The sequence below is a fragment of the Spermophilus citellus genome (genome assembly GCF_964194105.1).
Source record: "Spermophilus citellus genome assembly, chromosome: 3".
NCBI classification, from domain to species: domain Eukaryota; kingdom Metazoa; phylum Chordata; class Mammalia; order Rodentia; family Sciuridae; genus Spermophilus; species Spermophilus citellus.
In genome coordinates, this window is record NC_138184.1 from 71,829,007 (window position 1) to 71,852,473 (window position 23,467).

Genomic DNA, 23,467 nt, shown 5'->3' on the forward strand with positions numbered 1-23,467 from the left:
TGAGACAGGGCCTATGCCAATTTGCTGAGGCTGGCCTCAAACTTGAGACCCTCCTGTCTCAGTCTCCTAAATCTCTAGGATTATAGGTAGGCACCACCATCTCAGTTTTCGGTACTTTTTCAACAAAATGCCTAGAATGTAATAAGGATTCTTTATCATATCAAAATAAGTCCCTGGGTTTCATGCAATCATTATTGTATCCTGGTTATCTAAAATTTCGTCTTCTCAAGTTAAAAGAGTTAATCTTTCACAGTCTTGTTATTGCTTATATTTACTTTTATCTTTAATTATTTTACTGGTATGGCAGATGGAATTCCCTGCTTCAGTTCAAGTCAGCCAAGCTCTACAACTGAGCTACACTCTCCATCCGTGTCACAATAATCTCAATGATTTCAATGTCATTTCAATTAAATAGGTAACTAAGTTAGGGCTGAGGATATAGCTCAGTGGTAAAGCTTATGAGGCCATGAGTTAAATCCTTAGCACTGCAAAAGGAAAAAAAAAAATTCTGTTTAACCTTTCTCAAGTTATATTTGTATAGGTAAAAGTTAATTTAAGGACTTCAGAAATTGGGTGAAGTCCCTAGTAATTTGTCAATGCCCATTATATGTCTTCATATAATGTTAGCAGTCACACATTCATAATTATAATCATTATTTTAAAAGTTGGGGGGGTCACAAAAACAATTTTGCATTATTTTGTAAAGAACTCTTATTAAACCTTTAATCACCTCATGTTCAGTCTTTAATCATCACAAATAGCTGTTTTACTCTGATGCTTTCTTAAAAGCTCTTGCAATCAATTATAGGCCAAAGTGCTTCGTCTCCAATACCACGGAAAGGCCTCTGAAGGCAACTCTGAGGCACAGGCTTCTGATGGTATCACTTTGAGACCATGCCACTGGGCTGGGACAGGGTCTCCAGAATTCCAGCTGAGAATCTCATGGGGTCATGATACTTGGGGTCAAAACAAAAATCAGGTATAGGGACTGGAGGTGTAGCTCAGCAGAAAAGTGCATGATTAGCATGCATGAGGCTGTGAATCTTCACCACCAGCAAACACACACACACACACACACACACACACACACACACACACACACACAGCCTTTCTCTGGGATGGAGGCTTAGCTCAGTGGTAGAGCACTTGTCTAGCATGCTCAAGGATCTGAGTTCAATCCCCACACAGGGGAAAAAAAAAGTGCTTTCATTATCTTTGCTCAAAAAGAGGTTATTTTTTGTTCAACATCTCTAATAATTAAAGAAATGCAATCAAACCTATTCTAAGATTTCCTCTCACACCAGTCAGAATGGCAGTTATCAAGAATACAAACAACAATAAATGTTGACAAGGATGTGGGGGAAAAGGCACACTCATATATTACTGGTGGGACTGCAAATTGGTGCAACCAATCTGGAAAGTAGTATGGAGATTCCATAGAAAACTTGGAATGGGACCACTATTTGACCCAGCTACCCCACTCCTCAGTCTATACCCAAAGGACTTAAAATCAGCATACTATAATAATGCAGCCACATCAATGTTTACAGCAGCTCAATTCACAATAGCTAAACTGTAGAACCAACCTAGATGCCTTTCAATAAATGAATGGACAAAGAAAGAGTGGAATATTACTTAGCATTAAAAGAGAATAAAATTATGGCATTTGCAGGTAAATGGATAGAGTTGGAGAATATCATGCTAAGCGAAGTAAGCCAATCCCAAAAAACCAAAGGTAGCATCTGATAAGTGGATGCTGATCCATAATTGTGGGGGTTGGGGGAGAAATGGAGGAACTGTGATTTGGCAAAGGGGAGAGGGCATGAGAGCAGGAAAGATGGTAGAATGAGTTGGACATCATTACCCTAGGTACATATGGTGTGACACTTCATCATGTACAACCAGAGAAATAAAAATTTGTGCTGCAATTATGTACAATGAATCAAAATGCATTCTGCTGTCATATATACTTAATTAAAATAAATTAATTAAAAATTTTTAAAAAGTGCCAATGTCTTGGCTGGGCACAGAATCACGAGCCACCACACACCTTGTAGATTCAAACAGCAATTCTTTATTCCCGAACTCACACAGGCCTCTACACACATTCTGGGGAAATCCCAGTTCTGCTGCCGCCCAATTCACCTACTCCAGGAGGCTTTTTTCCCAAAATACTTTCTGTATCTCCCAAGAACTCAACGGGAGCTCAGGCAGCAGGAACGCCCTATTTCCAGCAGCAATAATCTTCAACCTCCAACTTCCCTAAAACCCATACTGTCTTAAACGGGGAACGCCTTAAACTTGTCTTAAACCTGGAACGCCCTAAACCCAAGGACCGGGATACTTCCTCAAACCTGATCAGCTCTAAACCCGGATCCGCCCTGATCCTTGAGCAATGTCACCTTACATGCAATGTCAACAGCGAAATTCCAAGGCAAGTCCATTTAACATGGGGTATGCTGGCAAGGAAATTTCGATGCGTCATTCCTACTTGGCAATGGCCCTCAGCAAAAAAGAGGTTATTCTTAAGTTGGTTTACCAGGGATTGAACTCAGGGGTACTCAAAACACTGAGGCATCTCCCCAACCCTATTTTGTATTTTATTTAGAGACAGGGTCTTTTTTTTTTTAGAGAGAGAGAGAATTTTTTAATATTTATTTTTCAGTTCTCGGTGGACACAACATCTTTATTTTATTTTTATGTGGTGCTGAGGATCGAACCCAGCGCCCCGCACATGCCAGGCGGGCGTGTTACCGCTTGAGCCACATCCCTAGCCCCAAGAGACAGGGTCTTGATGAGTTGCCTAGTACCTCGCTGTTACTGAGAATGGCTTTGAACTTGTGATCTTCCTGCCTCAGCCTCTCAAGCCACTGGGATTGCGGGCGAGCGCCACTGTGCCCAGCTATTTTTATGTTTTGATGGAGAAGTATAATACACCTTTATGGATTATTAGATTCTGATTTTTTTATGATCTACCTATAAATTGGGTTGGACCTTGATTTCTTATTCATTTTGCCAGCCCTTAAATACTCAGATATGCCGCAGTCTGGCTGGGCATAAATAACCGAGCTGACACAAAGCCTTGTAGATTCAAACAGCAACTCTTTATTCCCCAACTCTCACCGGCACTGCACACACCACACAGGAATGCACTCCCTCCTCCGGACTCCGTCCAATCTCTCCGAACCCCCACGAGAACTGCCCAGGAACTCCAAAGTAGATTCCCGGCAGATTCCCGGAGCCACCTATTCCCAGAGCAGGGTCCATATACAACTCAATCAATCCAGCATCACAGCAATTATATACAGCTTAACTCAAATCATCATCTCAATGGTTCGCTGGCTTCACCTTTCAACCATTCCCTCTGGCAATATGCCAGGCGTCATTCTGACTGGGCTGTGGCTCTCAACACAGATACACTTTCCTTCAATATCTGGCTACAGAGCACCAAAATGTTGTTTTCGATTTTTCTTCTTCCATTCTGACTTGGTGTCACTGAGAACAAAACCTGACAGTCTGAATCTTTACTGGGACTCGAGCTGGCTGTCCTGCCCTATCAGAATCTGAAAAAGCACTGCAGACTAAAGCCAGACAATTTGATATAGACTTCAAACAACTCATCCCACACTAAATAGTCTATGTGCAACCATCATGCCTAGAGCTGCTGCCACATGAGCCACGAAGTCCTCTCCAACTCCTACAAGTTTCATACTCTGCTCCAAGAAATAAGTACAATGCTGACACTGATGTCTATGCCTTCACCACACACATTCGGACTTCAAAATCTGGGCAATCCATGAAGTTGCTACTGCTGTCCACATTCTACCACTTGAAAGAAAGTTAAGAGGCACTGGAGTTGTGGCTCAGCGGTACAGCACTTACCTAGCATGTGAGGCACTGTGTTCAATTCTCAGCACTGTATATAAATAAATTATTTAAATAAAGGTCCATCAACAAGTAAAAAAAAATTTTTTTAAAGACACTTAAGAGTCAGACACCCAGAAATTACTGCCCGCTAGTCTCAAAAACTGGGATTAGGCACACACCTGTAATCCCAGCAATTTAGGAGGCTAAGGCAGAAGAATGGCAAGTTCAAAGCCAGACTCAGCAACCCAATGAAGCCCTAAATAACTTAGTGAGACACTGTCTCAAAATAAAAAAAAAATAAAAAAGGGCTAGGGATGTGGCTCAGTGGTTAAGTGCCCTTCAGTTCAATTCCTGATACGCCCCCCAAAAAAAAGCTGGGTTTAGAGGTCAACTCCAACCATTAACCTTTATTTTTCTATTTTCACAGAAATGCCTCTCATTAAATACCTGATCACTTACACCATACAGCAAATATCTTCATCCTAGTTCAGCGAGTCCTTCACAAACAAAAGGCTATGGAACAGAAAATGGACTTCTATTATTAGGGAAGAAGAATGTCTCTTGAACAAGAACACTGACAAGATCCTCTCTGTCCAAACTCCAACCATTAAGGCTCCTTCTAAATACTAAGTTTCTAATAGCTCATGACTGCATCCCTAGGATAGCCCTAACCCCCTCAAAATGCCTAAGAAAATTCAAGAATGCAGCAAAATTCAAGAGCCCCACAGCAAACCCATTTGGCCTTCCCAGGAACACCCTCCTTCCCTGATTTTTGTAAATGCTTACTTCCTTGACCCTACTGCACTCTTTACTCCCCCATACCCCTATGAAACACTCAGTCACCTCTGCACAAATCAGAATGGAGCTCAACTCTTTCCCCTGCTATTACTAGTTCCTGAGTAAAATTTGTTTTTGCCACATCAACTAGTGTCGAGTTGTATTTCTCTGTGATATGCTGTCCTCCTCATTGAGCCTTGCAGGGTCCTCCAGAGTCCCTCCACGAAGCAGCAAGTACTGAGGCATGGAGAACCATGTTTAACAAATGCAGTAGGGCACCAAAATCTCTGGCTGGAAAAATCTGAAATGCTGATCTGCTAGCAAGGCAGGTGTGGCGAGCCTCCTGCAATAACACACAGCTCAGCCTTGGGGGTTCCTGGACTCTGATGGGTCCCCCTTCCAGGTCAGGAAGCCACTCGCTTGCATGGAAAGGCCATTTAGTGGAGGGTTCCCCAAGGACTCCAAGGGGGAACCTATTGAGAAGATCATTGTACTCTTCCTGGGTCCCTAAAACTCTCTGATCTGAGAGTCTGATCCTTATCTAAGGACCAAGTGGGATCCTCCAATGGGTAGGGTCCTGGCTTTGCCACATCCTCACCAGGTCAAGCCATGCTCCTGGGATAGGCCTACCCTTTCAGTCTGTAAGTCTTGATCCCCACCCGTGGTAGAAGAACAGATTTCCTACCCCTGTCTCGAGGCTCCAACTCCAGCACAGATCTTCAAATAACCACCTCCCCACTACACACACACACACACACACACACAAAGAGTCTGGTGCCCAGACCCTGTCCAGAGACCTTCACAGAAGATCAGAACCCCTAACGGCTATCCAAATTCTTCATCCTTCCAAAACTCCCCACTTTAAACACATCTTCTAACCCAGGTCCGCAGACCCACGCCCAAAGGCAGATTCCTACACTCCGGCCCAAATTCCCCAGCTCAGGTTGGAATCACCAACCCAGGTCCGGAGACTCTCCAACCCCTTCACCGCCGGCCAAATACCCCACCCATAAGCCCATCCCTTGGCTCACCAGCTTACTCACCTCGCTCAAGGCCGCACTCCCTGGACTGCCGGACGCGCTGGGCGCAGGCAGCGCGGAGGGCAGCCCCGGCAACTGAGAGGTCCCGACACGATGGCGGCGATGGCGGCGGCTCTGCGGGGCCCGGGCCGGCGCTTCCGGTGGCGGACGCAGGCCTTGGCGGGAGGGGTGCGGGGTGCGGCTCGGGGCGTGGCAGGTAGGGTGGGCGACCTAGGGAGCAACCGAATCCCTGCGGCTGGGGGGGGGGTGCCCACGTGGGGTGTCCGCGTGGCCTGGTACACGGTGTAGTGCGTAGGTGTCGACGTGGGGGGTGTCCTTGTGGGGGCGGGCGTGCCGGTGCTGACCGTGGATAGGGCATGTATCCATAGGAGAGTACTCCCGGGTTGGAGGACGGGGTGTCCGTACCGAGATTGTTCAGTGGGGGTGTTGGCGCACGACTGGGAGTAGCACAGAATAGGAGTCAGACCTGCTTCTAGCCAGGTAGCCTCCTCAGATGGGGAAACAGGTTGGTGGGCTTGCAGAGATCATCCAGTACTGGCTGCACCTGCAACCTCCAGAAGCTGTCTCTCCCCACCCCCACTCGCCGCCACCCCAGCTCAAAATTAACTGTAGTTCTGACTAGGATGATGTCTCCACTCTTGGGGTCATCTGGCACCCCACGGGCCACACGATGAGCACCTCCTCATCAAACCACTGGCTATGGTAGGGAATGAATGAGGGGAAGCTAAGACCAATGGGTTCTGGGGACCCAATGCACATGGGATCTGTGTTAGGGAAGGACTGAGCCTCATTGACCAAATTAGGACAATAATCATTAACTTTAAGTGGCCAGAAGTCTGGATCCTTATTAGGACTCAAGTTATCTTGCAGCTGTCCTGCCCCATCCAAGCTGAAAAAGCACTGCAGGCTAAAGTCAGACAATTTGATATAGACTTCAAAGAACTCATCACCACACTAAATAATCTGTGTGCAGAGGATGGGCAAGTCACTCAGAACAGTTCACACTGCACCCTACAGAACTGGCAACAGTGCCACTACATCTGGGATGGTGAGGCCAGTCCCATGCATGAACCTGCACAGTAACCACCCCACCACCATTGCCCCAGCGCTATTCCCTGGACTCTAGTGACAGAGCTCAACTCTTCCCCATGGAAGTGAATATGGAGGGCTGTGAGTAAGGACACACCATGGCATCTTACAAAAATGGCTGCCTGGGAAACAGAGTGGCTGGCGCTTAGCCAGCAGTTGATTCAGGAGGGATTGCTGCTGACTGCATATATGAATGGGCAGAGCTGTTAATGTTGGAACCTTGGGATGCCTTGGAGCTGAAGGTGGCCCTACAGAGCCCCAGGAGGTAGTCACTACGTCCTGAGGTGAAAACCTAGAGGAACCTAAGTCTGCTCTTATGGGTTACCTTTGCTAACCCTGAGACTTTGGAAAGGGCTATCTTTTGGAGCCTCCTTGTTGCATATGTCAGGTAGGAACATTCATATGGATTAAATGCACCCATATCAGTGAAGCTATTACCCTGTTTAGTGGCATTAAAAGATCCATTAGCACATTAACAGGAGCAGTGCTTGTGATCACACATCCAGGGCCTTCAGGCTGGTGGGTAACTGTGGCCTGGGGCCAGGCATTTCATCTTTAGCTGGGCAGGAGGCACTGCTGCCCTGAGGATTCTGTTCTGGAGCCCAGGGAGTGCTGGCAGTAAGTGGAAGACCCCAGGACCTTCTGAAGTCATAATCTAGGCCCTGGAGAAGGTGCCAACCCCCTTAACGATGATTCCAGAGTCCAATTTTGAGTCTCCTCCATTTTAGCCTGACAGCTTCTCCTTTCAGAGAAGAAACATCTTCCCTTTTGAGTTATATCAGCTATTATAACTGATATAACTCCTGAATGGGAACTAGAATGACAGCACTGCTGGAGTCATCTGTCACCCTAACACCTGCTAACAGAAAAGAGCTTGAAGCAGGAAGAATAGTTTTATAGGAATCTCCTCCTGGAGGTGACCCCCTTAGGCGTGGCCAGCCCACCTTCAGGTACACAACCATTTTGCAGGTCTTCTTACCCTTGTTAGAACTTTGCACCACTCATTTGGTCTTTGCCATACTCACTGGGCTCCTGTTCTTTGCTGGCCCTGTACCAGGCACTGGATCCAGAAAGGGTCAGAAAATTAAAGAATAATATGGTAAGAAGGTAGAGATGAGGCAAAGACAGGTTCTGGTGCCAAGCCCTGTGGGCAGAGAGGTTGTGACCCACTCAAGTGAATGAAGGCCAGGATGTTAGTTTTCCCATCAAGTAATACCTGCTGTGCCCAGTCCCACCTCATCCACCTTTGGAGTGCTTGCTCTCAACAGGCTACTCAGAGCCTCCCAAATACTTGGAGATATCTTGCACTTGCAAACTGCTCTACTGCAGGACCTTTTTCCAAGTATTAATCAGGCTGAGAGTACTCCTAGGTATGCACAGGGAGATAGCAAAGGGCCCAAGATAAGTCCACAATTCACAAGCAGCCAGTCCTGTTTGCTGGCTGATAGCAGGCAGGCAGAGGGCAGGCAGAGGGCTTTGGGGCAGGACAACTCTAGACAGCCCGCTCTGGTTACAGGAAGGACAAGTATTTGCAATGGAAGGTAGGACTCTCCAGGACGAAGCCTTGCTTCTCCCACCCTCAATCCCTTGAGCCTCTGCCCTGCTCCCACCCCATCCCTAGTAGCAGGAGAGGAGAGAGGCCCTGGCCCATATTTTTGTGATTCCTGGAGCTCTGTGGTAGTCTTCCCTTCTACCACCAGTTGTCCTTGGTTCTTTTGGCTCATATTAGAACCATCAGAATAATTTACAGCTTGTCAGGCTTTTTCAGAGCCCTTGAGTTGAACATGGAATTGGGTGTGCTTTATAATGGCTGCTTGAGTTAGCTGTGACTCCTTTGTGTTCATTCATTCAAATAATGGCTGCTGGACAGGACCTTGAGTGGGTCTAGTTGTGGGGCAGGCCAGTTGGAAGCCATAGGCCTCCTTCAGTTCTGTGTTCCTATAAGAGTACAGGCCCTGTTTGCACAGCCAGAGACCCTGAGGGGCAAGGAAGCCCCCGCATATCATCTTCATCTTTGCCAGACCAAGAAGGCTGGTGGCTGCAAAGACAGACACAGCTTTTCCCCCACAGATGCTGGATTTTGATGCTGGTAGGGGAAGATGCCTCAGCCTTGGATGGCAGGCACTTTGGTCATGGGACCCCTGGGCCTTACTTGGAAACAGTGGCCAACTCCAGAGGATGGCATTTCAGGCAGGCTCATGTCTGTAGAGGTACTGAAGGCACTATTTGTTTATATCCTGGCCTGGTACCAGTCCTCACCATGCCCTAACCCTGATTCTTTTCTGTTATTCCTTCCTCGATGGAGTGGCCTGATGCCTGGTGCTGGGTATCCCCAACTTCAGGCCCAGATTAAAGCACTCTCCCCTCTCCTTCCTTCATCTTCACCCATGACCTGATACTTTCCTGCCTTTCATACAGCAGCTTGCAGAGTGGAGGGGTGGGACAGCAGACTGGTCAGAAAGGCTCTGAGCAGCCCTCTGAGCTGTGAGTAAGCTATGGTGTGAGCTTCCAAAAGGGATCCCAGGGAGGAAGCCTGAGCCCAGGCAGCTCTACTGGGTTCCAGGGTCCTTTCCCTCCTATACTTTGTATTCTGGCACACTGAAACACCTTTTTTGTCACCGACTTCCATGTGGCGGGGGCTATACTTTTTCTTGCTAACTTCTAACAAAGGATCACCTTTACAACTGGAACGAACATGAACTCACAGAAAATATTTTAGTTCTGTCTGGCTCAGAACACTGAAGGTTAAATTCTGAGAAGTGCTGCCAGGGTGTGTGTGGTAGTGTGGTAGGGAGAATGGTCTGCAAAGCTGTTCATGCACACCTGCTGCCAACTTTGCCTCACTTTGCTTAGATTCTGGCTTTGTGTGGAAGATATGTATGGAGTCACTTTCTGCTCTGATTCATGATGCTGATGTGTTTTCAGCCCAAACTGCCACAGGATGGAATTTTCCATCCTAATATGGAATCTCCCATCCTGATAAAATAAATGCTGCACCATGTTTAAACAGAGCTTTTTGCCCTTTGGAAATCACAGGGGCTCTTCTGGTTCTGCTTTCTTTACTTCTCACCTCATTCTTTCCTCAGCAGGACAACAGGACTATGATCTCCTGGTGATTGGTGGGGGATCTGGTGGCTTGGCTTGTGCCAAAGAAGGTATGTATGTCCCTGGAGAGGTGGCATTGTGGACGTGGGCCTCAGTATCCACAAGTAGAGTACAGCTTACCTGCTTGGTCACCCAAGCAACCTCCTAGTTATGCCCTGCTTCCCACCATGACATAGTGTGGTGTCTGTCTGCCACTCATGGCAGTCACAGCAGTACTTGAAGTCTGAGCACAGTCTTTACTCAAAGTGGAGGTCCTTGGGCCTCACAGGATCTAACCTCATCCATCCAATTTCAGCAGCTACCCACCCCCACTGCCCTGCCTCCTTACTGTTCTGCACATCCTTCCAGAAGTGCTTATGTCCTTCTTGCCCTGGCAGCTTGATTTGTTGGTCTGTTGTTTGCCCACCAGGTTAGCTGGGGGTCTCACTCATCTCTCTTCAATCTTTGCTGAGATGGCTATACTTAGAACTGCACACTCCCACTGTATAATCCCTGTCACTAGCTCCTCTGTCCTTGTTCTTAGTGCTTTGCCTTCCCAAAGAGACCACAGTTGCCTCTGCAAATCATGTCTGGACCTAGGTCTGGTACTCAGTAGGTGCTCAGTAGAGACATGGTGGATGATACATCCAGAGACCTTACCTTTCAGTTCACTGATAATCTAGTAGTGCAGTTCACTGGGACTCATTGAACTGCTATAGGAACCTTACAGTCTAATTGGTGATCCCTTCCTGCCTCCTCTCTTCTTGCTTTTCTTTTCTTTTTTTTTTTTTTTTTTTTTTTTTTTGGTACCGGAGATTAAATTCAGGGACACTGGACTGATGAGCCACATTCCCAGCCCTATTTTGTATTTTATTTAGAGACAGGGTCTCACTGAGTTGCTTAGTGCCTTGCTTTTGCTGAGGCTGACTTTGAATTCACGATCCTCCTGCCTCAGCCTCCAGAGCTGAGCCACTGTGCCTGGCCTAGTTTGCATTTTCTAAAGTTTTATATAGATGGAATCACGTTATATATGCTCTTACTCTTCTGACTTCTTTCACTTTGCATCTTTATTTTGAGACTCATCCCTGTTGCTACATGTATGTACAGTTTGTTCTTGTTTATTGGTGAACAGTATACCACCTGCAGGAATTTGATCACCTGCAGATGGTCATTTTTGTTTTTGTTTGTTGGTTTTGGCTATTGCATATGGTGCTGCTGTAAACATTTGTATGTATGTTTCTGGGGATGTGTGTTTAAAATTCTCTTGGGTAAATGCCTAAAATTGGACGAATTGAGTCATGATATATCTCTAATTTAGATATTTTTTTTCATTTCTCTCAGCAGTATTTTGCAGTTTTCACTATACAGATCTTTCACATCTTTTGCTGGACTTACCCCTTTTTTATATAACAGTTTTGAAATATGTCACATACCATGTGATTTACTCATTCTGTGTACATTATTCAGTGTTTTTTTTTTTACTATATTTGCAGAATTGTTCAACTAGCACCACAATCAACTTTAGAACATTTTCATCTCCCTACCCTGAAATACTCTGTACCCATTAGTACATTCCCTCTTCTCCTTGCTCCTGGCACCCTCACTCAGCTACTTCCTGTCTCTTTGTGGATTTGCCTGTTTTGGAATGGGATCATACATGGTCTTTTGTCATTGTTCCTTTTTCTTAGCATGTTGTCTTCTGTGTTCATCCATGATACAGCTTTTGGATCCTTCTTGTGGTGGTTAATATTCCATTGTACAGATAGATCATATTTTGTCTATGCATTTGTTAGGTGACTGACATTGAGTCATTTAAACCCTCTTTTCAGCTATTATGAGCAATGCTGCTGTGAACATCTATATGTTGGTTTCTTTTTAAAAATTTTTTTTAGTTGTAGATAGACACAATATCTTTTTATTTATTTGTATGTGGGTGCTGAGAATCGAACCCAGTGCCTCACACGTGGAAGGCAAGCGTTCTATCACTGAGCTAGAGCCCCAGTCCCTATATGTAAGTTTTTGTGGGACATATGTTTCTGTTTCTCTTTGGTATTTATCTAGGAGTGGAGTCATAATAGTAACATCTAGGTCATATGAGAACTCTATGTTTAATCTTTTGAGGAATTGTCCGTCTTCCAAAGTGACTGGTATCATTTACAATGCCATCATCAATGTACCAGGTTCCACCTTCTCCATATCCTCACTAATTCTTTGTTATCTGTCACCTTAAGTAGGTATGAATGGTATTTCATTGTGGTTGATTTACATTTCTCTAATAATTAGCATTATTGAGCATCTTTTCTTGTGCTTATTAGAAATTTTTTTGAGGAATGTCTATTCAAAATCTTTGCCTGTTTTTTAAAATGAATTGTTTCACCCACCCCCCCTCACATACACACATACACAATACATATGCTCATATCTCCAAGTTTTTCTTCTCTGTCTGGATCTGTAGACTCCAGATGTAACCAAGAAAATTTTTGATAACTTGCCTTTATTTATTTTGGGGTTGTAGATGGACACAATACCTTTATTTTATTTATTCATTTTTATGCATTGCTGAGGATCGAACCCACTGCCTCACACATGCTAGGCAAGTGCTCTCCCATTGAGCTACACCCTCAGCCCTGATTACTTGCCTTTTTAATTGTGGCTGTGAATACTCTTACAGGTTCAAGTTTTTATACATTCAAAACCATTTCTGGTGTCTTCTGAGTTTATCTAAGCCATTAATTTGACCAACGAGTCCTACTTTCAAAGCATTTCTAACTGTTCTCCAGAATTTAAGAGTTAGCCTATGTTTCTTAGAAATTCTGAAAACACAGAACAAACAGGAACCAAACTAAGGGGTCTGAGTTATAGCGAGGAATGAAGGAAGAAGGAACACTTCCTTAACATAGAAGGCCCTGGGTTCAATCCTCAACACTGCGAAAGTTTGATAAGTAAGATAATAAGAGAAAAATCTTACATACTTACCCATGTATTTCCCATTTCCAGTGTTCTTCATTTCTTTGTGTAGAGACATTTTTTACCTATTATCATTTTTCTTCTACCCTTTTTTTTTTTCTCAGTACTAGAGATTGAACCCAGGGGCACTATCACTGAGTTATATCCCCAGCTGTTTTAATAAGTTTATTTATTTTTATTTTGAGACAAGATCTTGCTAAGTTGCCAAGGCTGGCCTCAAATTGCAATCCTCCTACTGTAGCATCCTGGGTAGCTGGTATTACTGGTGTCTACCACCAAGCCCTTCATTTTTCTTCTACCTTGAAGATGTCCTTGAACAATTCTCACAACATGGTTCTAGTGGTAATAGGTTCTTTTAGCTTTTTTTTTTCCCCCCAATACAGGGAATTGAACCCAGGGCCTTGCACATTCTAAGCAAGTGTTCTACCAGTGAGGTACATCTCCAGTCCTTTTTATTTTTATTTTGAAACAGGGCCTCACTAAGTTGCTGAGACTAACCTCAACTTGATCTTGCCTCAGCCTCCCGAGTGGCTGGGATTATAGATGTGTCCCATTACCACTCCCAGTTTGCCTTTAATTTTTAAAAGACATCTTCTTGGGGAATAGAATTCAAGTAGACAGTTTTTTTTCTTTAGTATTTTAAAGATTTTGCCCCTTTCTCTTTTCACTTGTACTATTTCCAGTGAGAAATTATAACAAAGTCTCTTTGAAATTAAAAGCCCCAAAGTACTTTTTGCTTCCCAACTTCCTGGTGACTGATTTTCTGCATCCAGAGTTTCTTCATGCTAAGAATGTAAACTGGAGAAATTACCCTCTGCCCTAGAGCTGTCACCAAGGAAACTAAAATTGTAACAAAGTTCTTGTTAGCACAACCTAGCTAAATCTACATGTGTATATTTTCTGGTTTATGATTTTATAAATTGTAATTGCTTCTATGGGACCACTTCTGTAAGACCAGCAGAGATCGATTAGCTGCTTTTCCTCATTTTAACCTAACTGCAATTAAATTCATTTTTCCTTTTATTTCTTAGTTGTGCAGGCACCCAATTCCAGTCAGTCGGAATCTTGGCAGGTTCTCTGGCTTGGTTTCTGGTGACAAAATGTGCTGCCATCTTTATCTTTGTTGCTCAGTAGTATATCTTTTTTTCTCTGACTGCTTTTTGAATTTTCTTTCTTCATTGTTTTTGAGCAATGTTGTTTGTTATTATTGTTGCTTTATTTGTGGTACTGGGTATTGAATCCAGAGCCTTATGCATGCTAGGCAAGCACTATCACTGAGCTACATCCCCAGTCCTCTAGGAATGGCTTTAAATTTTGGTGTACCTTGATTAGTTTTCTTATTGTTTTTTTTTTCCTAGAGTTTGTTGAGCTTTTTGGGTCTATGGGTTTATAGTTTTCATTAAGCTGTGAAATTTTATAATCATTTTCTCAAATATTTTTTCCATCCCCAACCCCTCACTGTTGGAGATTTTAATTACATGTATATTAGGCTGCTTTTCATTAAAACAAACAAATAAAAAAATTCTTATTATCTCTGTGTTTTATTTTGTAAATTTCTATTCTTGTTTTCAAATTCACTAATAATAGATTTTGCAGTGTCTAAATCTGTCATTAATACCATTCATTGTATTTTTCATCTTTTATAGTTTTTATCTCTATAAATTAACTTAGGTCCTTGTATCTTCCATGTTCCTCCTTAATTGTTTGAACATATGGAATAGTTATGAGTGTCTTACTGGTCCTTTGACATTTAAGTCAGTTCTTGGTTTCCATTGACTATTTCCATCTTTATGTGTTGTATGTATTTTCTTGCTTCTTTGTTTGCCTAGTAATTTTTGGTTGAATGCCAAACATCTTGAATTCACCTTGTTGGGTTCTGGACATTTTTGTATTTCTAGAAATATTATTAAGGTTTATTCTGGATGCAGGTAACTTATTAAGAAAGGGTTTGATCCTTCTGCCTAGTATTTGTTAGGTGAGGACTAATTATTCTCAACTCCTGAAGCATGACCTTCCGTAGAATTTATGCATAATCCCAGGAATTGTATATATATATTTTTTTATCTGGCTTCTGGGAATGGGCACTATTTCCTGCCCTGTGCAAGTGCTGTCTGCTCTAATCCTTTTGGTAGTTCAGACTCAGATAGTTTCCTCAAGTGCATGTGCTGATCTGGCTCTTCCCTCTCTTCTGTCCCATGAACTCTGAATATGTCAGAATCTCAGACCCTCCTCTCTTTCACTGGGTCTGCCTTACCTGCAATGTTGGATCCAGGAAACTCTATAGTCAATTTCACCTTGTTCATTTCTTGTATCTCGGATCCTTTGTTGCCTAATGTCCAGTGTCTTAATATTTTGTCTGAATTTTTGGTTGTTTCAGGTGGAAGGCTAAATTTGGCCACTGTTGCTCCATCGTGGTCAGACTTGAGAGTTTGACATTGATATTTTAATGATTCCCATCAGCCCAAGCTTTTAACTTAGGTGTGGGAATCGTTTTTTTTTTTTTTTTTTTTTGGATAAGTTTTGGCTAAATTGCCCAGGATGACCTTGAACTTGGCAGCCCTCTTGCCATATGCCCCTGTACCCAGCTGGATTATCATCATTAATCACTTGAGGAAAGTAGATTTTTAAGATGAGCTCTTCTGCCAGGTGTGGTAGCACACACTGTAAACCTATCTACTCAGGAGGCTAAGGCAGGAGAATCACAAGTTTGAGGCCACTCTGGGCTATTTGGTGAGACCCTATCTCAAAATAAACTTTTTAAAAGAGATTGTGATTTGCCAGACATGGTGATGCACACCTGTAATCCAGCAGCTTGGGAGGCTGAGACAGGAGGATCCCAAATTCAAAGCCAGCCTCAGCAACTTAGGTCCCAAGCAACTCAGCAAGACTCTATCTCTAGATAAAATACACACACACAAAAAAAAAAAAAAGTTGGGGGAAGCTGGGTAATACAGTTTCATGATAGAGCACTTGCCTGTCATGTGTAAGCCCTGGATTCAATCCCATGTACTGCAGGGAAAAAAAAAAAAGAGCCTTCTAAAACTTTGTTCTAGTCTTGCTTTCTAATAGCTATGAATTTTTGTGTTCTTTTATGTTTTGAATACTTTTGGGTTCATGAAGTTTAAGCCCCGCATGCCCTCAGAGATAGTCAAGTCCAGGGCCCAGGGTTTGCCAATGTACTTCCCAAGGTAAATCAAAGGGATGCCTGGCAATTAATTAACTCTACTAATGGTTCAAGAGTTGGCCTCAAAACCTGAGGATTGAGGCCCTCAACCCCCTGCTAATGACTGGGAGGTCAACTGGTAGCTACATGGCAGGGAATCTGTTTAGACTCTAGGTCTCCCCTTCTTCTCTGGGAGATGATCAACCTTGGACTTAATGTTTCACTTCTAAGCTTTGATGTTTTTCAACCTGAGAGGGAGGCAAGTAAATGCCCTGATAAGGCCAGGTCATGTTCATTCTCACTATTTGGAAAAGAGGTGAGCCAGTGAGAAGAGTCTGGGCTTCCCAGAACAGATGGAGATTAGGGGTCCTCTCCCAGGGAGGTGGGCTGCTCCTGGGATACTCCCTATGTAATTGAGGTGTGCACTGAATTCATTCCAAACATCTGGTCCTGAAACTAATAGGAGCAAGAGCCAAGTGGGGATTGGTCCCAATGTCATCTTGGTAGGGGGTGTGAAGGCTACAGTATGAGAAGAGGCCTAAGGGCTCCCTCCTTTGAGCAACACAGCTTATTGGACAGTGGGAAGGCCAGGAAGTTGGTGCAAAGCTAGTAGGCAGTGTGGCCTTGGCCAGAATACCAGGGTAGATGGGACAGAGTCACTAACATCATCAGCTTGGCCACTGTGAGGCCAGAAGCTAGCCCAGGCCCTTCCCCACCTTCTTTTCAGTTTTATGGGCCCCTGGTAGCCCCTGTTCCCCAGCCCCTGGCCACCTTTCCTGCTGTGCTCATCTTCAGTTCTTTTGTCATTCTAGCTGCTCAACTGGGAAGGAAGGTGGCTGTAGTGGACTATGTGGAGCCCTCTCCCCAAGGTAGGCAGTCCCTGATAGGAACCCTGTGTCCTAGGGAAGGGTTTGGGAGATGGAACCTAGTTCATATATAGAAGGTGACTAATACAAAATCATTTGTCCCCTTCTGTTCATTGTCTCTGGAGAGTGTCCTATTTCAGATGTAAACTGTCTTTATTTTAAAAATTCTTTATCCTCATGTTTAAAATAGTGCTGAACACAGTTACAGAGAGAATATTCCTATGGTAGGGCTCACCCGGGCCATGTTTGAATTACAGAACAATGACCACTAAAAGGGATTCTAAACACCATAGAGCAGAAGTCCTCCTGTGCGTCTATGTATATGAATTCAAATGTGATTTTCCCAGGGCTGGGAATAGGGCCAGTGAAAGTAGTGAAAGAGTACTTGCCTAATATGTGAAAGGCTCTGGGTTTGATTCTTGGCACTACAAAAAAAAAAAAAAAGTGCACTTCCCAATATTGCAGGCACCAAGTGGGGCCTTGGTGGCACCTGTGTGAATGTGGGCTGCATCCCCAAGAAGCTGATGCATCAGGCGGCACTGCTTGGGGGCATGATCCAGGATGCCCACCACTATGGCTGGGAGGTGGCTCAACCCATCCGGCATGACTGGTAAGGAGCTCATTATGGGAAGTTCCCAGTTCTTTTCTGCTACTCTTAAGTAGAGGAAGAGATTTATTCCCCACTAACTCTCACTGGGAGCAGCTATAGGACAGGAGCTTTCAGCTAGGGGTAGCTCTGAACCTGAATCCCCAGATATTTGGCAATCTCTGGAGACACTTTTGGTTTTCCCTGGGTCAGGGAAGGGTTTGCTTCATTTCCTGAGTAAAACCCAGGGATGCTGCTAAATGTCCTAGAGTGCATGGAATAGGCCTACCAAGAATGATCCAGCCCCAAAGGCCAATGTGGGGACATAAAGCCTCTTCGGTTTAGTTATTTTGGGAAGAAGATTGATGGAGGCAGTAGCACATGGTTCTGCTCAGAGCTCACATATAGGTGACTGAGGCAGGATGTTGCCTGCCAGGTATGATGTCCTGGATGCAGAACCACTACATTTGAATGGTTGTGGGCCAAAGCCTCTGTTTCCTGATTTCAAAGATTCATAGCCCCAAACTCTGGTGAGAGGTCATGATGCCCATGAGGAAGAACATCACATTGTACTCCTTTAGATACACTTCCACTTCTTAATATTTAGATAAATGTACTATTTGCGTCTAGTCTGTTTGAGATTCCATAGTTAACACTACTATTGTGGTTTTTACATTTTGTTTTCTGTTTCAAAGGAGGAAAATGGCAGAAGCTGTGCAAAACCATGTGAAGTCCCTGAACTGGGGGCACCGTGTCCAACTGCAGGACAGGTACTGAGACTTCCACAGTCCTTAGTGGCTATGTAGTGAGGCCCTCAGTGGGAAAACTCCCCTCCTGGCCTTCCCAAATTCTATTCATACCTGGATAAGCTCTTACTGATTGTGCAGAGTAAACCCTGGTAGGCTCTAAATGCACAGCCAAGATAGGACAAGGGGTCCATGCTCCTGGGTGGGAACACAGACAAGGGGTGGACAGAGCAACTGCTGTGGGAAGTGGGGGATGCCCTCAAGGCCCAGAACTGAGTAGAACTCAGGGACAATGAAGAGTTAAAGAGGGACATGTATCCAAATAGCCAGAGCCTGGTGAGAAAAGAGGTCATTCAGGGACAGGGAGGCCTCAGGCCTGGGGTCTTCCTGGGACTCCACAATGGGCAGCTTCCCACTCAAGCCAGGGAAGCTGAACCAAGGAAGCTGGCCCCCTTGTCCACTGCCTGGACTTTACCAGCCAGTTGCCTTACCAGAAAACTAAGCCACCTTTTGTTACAGTTTTTTGTGTCTTTCATATGGAGCTCCATATTCCCAAGTTTGGTTTTCTGAAGGTAGTAGGCTCTGCCATCCTTCTTCTGGCCCCAGGCAGCTCCCAGGCAGGTGCAAAGCAGGCCCAATTCACAGCCACCCCTCAAGGGAGAATAGCAGGGACCTGGGTTGTTTCAGTTTTTCATTATTATGAATAATGCTATGTGCCTCTGTATCACACAGCTATTTCCTATTGTCATGATAAGTGTAGGGCATGTGTACAGCAGCTTCCTATAGCTCAGATAGCCCAGAAAGGCACAGAGTTTGGAGGTGGAGATAATGCACAATGAGGAGGCAAACCCATCTCCAAACTATTAAGAACTCCTAAGATAGTATGGTCTTTATAATTAGTGTGGGTCATTTCTTTTTTTCTTTTTTCTTTTTTTGGTTATAGTGGGGATTGAACCCAGGGGCACTCTACCACTGAGCTACACTCCTAATCATTTTTATTTTTTAATTTATTTTTATTTCATTGATTGATTTTTTTTTTAAAGAGAGAGTGAAAGAGGAGAGAGAGAGAGAGAGAGAGAGAGAGAGAGAGAGAGAATTTTTTTTTAATATTTATTATTTTTTAGTTCTCGGCGGACACAACATCTTTGTTGGTATGTGGTGCCGAGGATCGAACCCAGGCCGCACGCATGCCAGGCGAGCGCGCTACCGCTTGAGCCACATCCCCAGCCCTTCATTGACTGATTGATTGTGGTATTGGGGATTGAACCCAGGGCCTTGTGCATGTGAGGCAAGCACTCTACCAACTGAGCTATATCCCTAGCCCCTTATTTTTTTATTTTGATACAGGATTTCACTAAGTTGCCCAGGCTAGTCTTGAACTCACAATCCTCTGCCTCAGCCTCCTGGATACTGGGATTACAGATGTGTACACTGGCCCTGGCTGCATGGATCATTTCTGCATATTGTGCACCTGACCACTGCTGGGCCCCACCAACCACATTAAGCCCCTCCTTCAGGCAACACCAAGTCCTAAAGGCAGAGAGGGTGGCACCTACATGGTAGGCACCTTAGTTTCTTGTTGGTACATGCCTAGGCTTAAGGCCTGGCCCTTGTCATTGCCTACTAGGGCTTGAACATGGGTTTTCAGGACAGTTCTGAGTTGACTTTTGTCCCTGCCTTGACACCTATGGTCACCATGTACCAGGGAAGCATAGAGAATTGGCAAGATGCCCTTCATACCCTCATGTTTCCCAGCATGGTATTCTGCTCATGTTCAGACAAGCACCTTAGCATAGGTACCAGATCCTGGGCTGGACCTTGCCTTTTTTGCTTTTTATTTTTTGGGTTAGTTTTTTGTTTGTTTGTTTGTTTTATTTTTTGCAGTATTGGGAAGGATCCTGGGGCCTTACACATGCTAGACAAGTGCTATATTTCTGAGGTATATTCTCAGTTCCAAAGCTTATCTTTTAGCAGTCTATACGATGATATCCATTCTAATCTGATCACTGAATTTTAATTTGCAGAGGAAATGTTGGAAATCCTTATTTTTGTTTTGCAGAAAAGTCAAGTACTTTAACATCAAAGCCAGCTTCATCAATGAGCACACTGTTTGTGGCATCGCAAAAAGTGGGAAAGAGGTAAATGCTCACCTTGCCCTTCATGATTCTCTCTAGGCATTCTGAGGTCCTGGGGTCCAGTCTTGTTCAGCTTAAGTATTGTTCTAGTAATAAGCACTGCTGGAATTAAACTAACGACTTCCTTTGAGGTCACACTTCTTCAAAATGATTAAATAGGGCTGGGAGTTTAGCTCTGTGGTAGAGTGCTTGCCTAGCATGTGTCAGATCCCGGGTTCCAACCCTAGCTCTGCCAAAAAAAAATTATTTAACAGTTTGTGCATGGGATGCACATCATGTCAAGCTGCCCAGCTATTCAGGGTGACGGGCTGACAGGGAGCGTGATCACAACCTCTTTACAGAATTTTGTAGTGATTTGAGGAGATAAGATGCCTGCTGGGTACTTATAAATTGTGAAGTGCTTGGAGTTGGAGTATCACCCTGTCCCTTCCACCTGTAACCTCCTGTTGTCTCCTGTCTGACAGACTTTTGACAGATCCCTGCTTTGTGTGACTCTGAGCTATTGGTAGGGGGCTATAGTGCAGGGTACTGTTGTCCTGCCGTACCAGCAGGCATTTGAGCCTTTTGTTGGGTGATCATAGTATACAGTTTGATCTGCAGCTTTCTTGGTTTATTCTCAGACTCTGCTTTCAGCTGACCACATCGTCATTGCTACTGGAGGACGGCCGAGGTACCCCACACATGTGAGTGTCCCCAAAACCCAGCTTCCCCTGCACCCCTGAGCAAATTAATGGTCCTTGGGCTCACATGCTTCCCACATCAAAGCTTTTACCCCTTTGTTTTCTTCTATACATCTTTATTTCCTTTTCAGTTCTCTCTCAAATCCATTCTGCTGAAACTGGAAGTCTCCAGAGATATCTTCTATTGCTGAATCCTCAGAATTATTCTTATTGCACTCTTAAGTTAGATCCTGGGTATCACTGAGCCTGTTTTCCTTTCATACTAGTGTTCTTCCTCCTCTTCCATTTTCTCCCCTCCTCCTCCTTTTCTTCTTCCTCCTCCTCATTCTTTTCTCCTCCCTCTCCCCTCCCTTTCTTTCTCTTCCTCTCTTCTTCCCTCCCTCCCTCTCTATTTTTAAGTGATAGAGTCTCATTGTTTTGCTCAGGCTGGCCCTGAACTACTCTGCTCAAGTTACCCTTCTCTTCAGTTTCTTTATAGCTGGGACTGTAGGTTCATGCCAACACATCCAGCCCTAGTGACCTTTCTTCTGAGTCTTCATTGTTGACTCTTCCTTTTCTCTTTAACCTCAGAATGTTGGGGCATGGAAAATTTAAGCCTTTTTTATCTTTCTTCTCCTCCCCCATTTTTTAAAAATTTGAAATAAAATTCAAATATCATAAATTCACCCTTTTATAAATACAATTCAATGGCTTTTAGTACATTCACAGAGTTTCACAACCATCAGTCACCAACTTCCATCTTCAGAACTTTTTAATCATCCCAAACAAAGTCTCTGCACCCATTAAACAACAGTTCTCTGTCCTTTTCTCCCCCAGCCCCTGATGGCCACCATTCTCCTTTCTGTCTCTATGAGTTTGAGTATTCTAGATACACAAAAAAGTGGGTTCACACAGTTTGTCTTTTTGTGACTGGCTTATTTCAAAGGCTCATCCATGTTGTAGTATGTGTCAGAATTTCCTTTATTTTTTAAGCCTGAATGATACTCCAGTGTATTTGTAGATCACATTTTATTTATCTACTTGTCCACAATGAATATCTCAGTGGTTTGCTGTTTTTTAACTATTATGAACTGTGCTGCTGTGGCTATCTGTGTAAAAGTTTTCTGGGGGATTTGGTTTTTATTTCTCTTGTGAATTTACTTAGGAAAGGAATTCAGATCATATGGTCACTGTAACCTTTTGAGGAACTACCAGATGGTTTTTCAAAGTGGCTATACCATTTAGCAGTGTACAAAGTGGTGTACATTCCCTCCAGCAATGAACAAAGGCCACAATTTCTAGTTTCTTTACATATCTTATAATTTTTTGTGATAAGTTGAACTTTTCAAATAATGTGAGTTATTGTGATAATGCTGGAAATCAGATTCTCCTTCCTCTCTAGAATTTTTCTGTTGTTTTGCTGTTTGGTGACTTATTTGAACTAATTTTATAAAGTATTTATTCTTTGTTATATGTGGCTACTGAAGTCTGCTTGCTCAGTGAAAGACTAAGTAGAGAGTTCCTTAAACACCTGGAACCATGAAACCTCCCAGTCTTTGTTGAGGACTATGTCCATTTTCAGGGTGCTGTCAACACTCAGTTGGGCAGTAAATAACTCTACTTTAGCTTTTGCTTCCTGCTTGTGCAGAAATTAAGGTTAGCCCAAGATGAGAGCCCTTAGTCTTTCCTGATGTGTGCACAACCCAGTGCATTTGCCTGGCCTTCTAGATACCCAGAGATATTGTGGGAGCTTTTCAGAGCACCTGTGAATATTCATTCGTCAATTTTTCTTTTTCAACTTCTTGGTTCACCTGTTGTTTGCCTTACCTGTTATCCATCACCTCAGGAAGCCATGAAGATAAAATGTTGGCCAGATGCCCAGGGAGAGGGTTTTAGCACTGGCCATACTGGAGGAAAGTTACGAACTACCAGCCAGCTCAAATGCTAGTGTTCTCTGGGAAAGAGACTTTGCAAGGCACCCAGCTCTGTCCTGCTATTTCTGGTGCTGTCATTTTTTAAGACTGGGAGACAGGACTAGGGTAAGTTATACTCTCCTCATAGAGATGCTGTTCTTATTGACTTCCCTCTGTTTTTCTTGATTCAGTATTCCCTGTGTTGCTGTGAGTTCTTAGTTGATTTTTCAGAGCTCTGAAAAGGTGAATCTGGCTAGACACAATGGTGAATGCCTGTAATGAAGGGACTTGGGAGGCTGAGGCAGGGGGATCACAAGTTCAAAGCCAAACTCAGCAACTTAGCAAGGCTTAAAGCAACTTAGTAAGGCTTGAAGCAACTTAGCAAGACCCTGTCTCAAAATAAAAAATAAAAGCTTGACATGGTGGTGCACACCTATAATCTCAGTGGCTCAGGAGACTGAGGCAGGAAGATGGCAAGTTCAAAGTGAGTTCAAAGCCTCAGCAACTTAGCAAGGTCCTGAGAAACTTGGTGAGACTTTGTGTCAATATAAAATACAGAAAGGGCTGGGGATACA

General features: G+C 44.0%; 2 protein-coding genes across 12 annotated transcripts in view; one reads left to right on the plus strand and one right to left on the minus strand.

The window, feature by feature from the left end:
* Window positions 1-5,829, minus strand: part of COMT (catechol-O-methyltransferase) — a 34,672-nt gene extending 28,843 nt beyond the window's left edge. For 3 of the 4 annotated variants that reach the window (XR_014021066.1, XM_081286078.1, XM_081286077.1), the window contains exon 1: window positions 5,688-5,829. The gene's annotated coding sequence lies outside the window, so the exon portion shown is untranslated. The remainder of the gene's footprint in view (window positions 1-5,687) is intronic. The other variant, XM_081286079.1, reaches the window with a different exon arrangement.
* Window positions 5,752-23,467, plus strand: part of TXNRD2 (thioredoxin reductase 2) — a 74,188-nt gene continuing 56,472 nt past the window's right edge. For 6 of the 8 annotated variants that reach the window (XM_081286067.1, XM_081286070.1, XM_081286072.1 and 3 more), the window contains exons 1-7: window positions 5,752-5,880; window positions 9,860-9,928; window positions 16,800-16,856; window positions 17,319-17,463; window positions 18,135-18,209; window positions 20,245-20,323; window positions 20,941-21,003. In XM_081286067.1, the coding sequence (XP_081142193.1) occupies window positions 5,778-5,880; window positions 9,860-9,928; window positions 16,800-16,856; window positions 17,319-17,463; window positions 18,135-18,209; window positions 20,245-20,323; window positions 20,941-21,003 (591 nt within the window). In that variant the 5' untranslated portion in view covers window positions 5,752-5,777. The remainder of the gene's footprint in view (window positions 5,881-9,859; window positions 9,929-16,799; window positions 16,857-17,318; window positions 17,464-18,134; window positions 18,210-20,244; window positions 20,324-20,940; window positions 21,004-23,467) is intronic. The other 2 variants (XM_081286066.1, XM_081286071.1) reach the window with 1 other exon arrangement.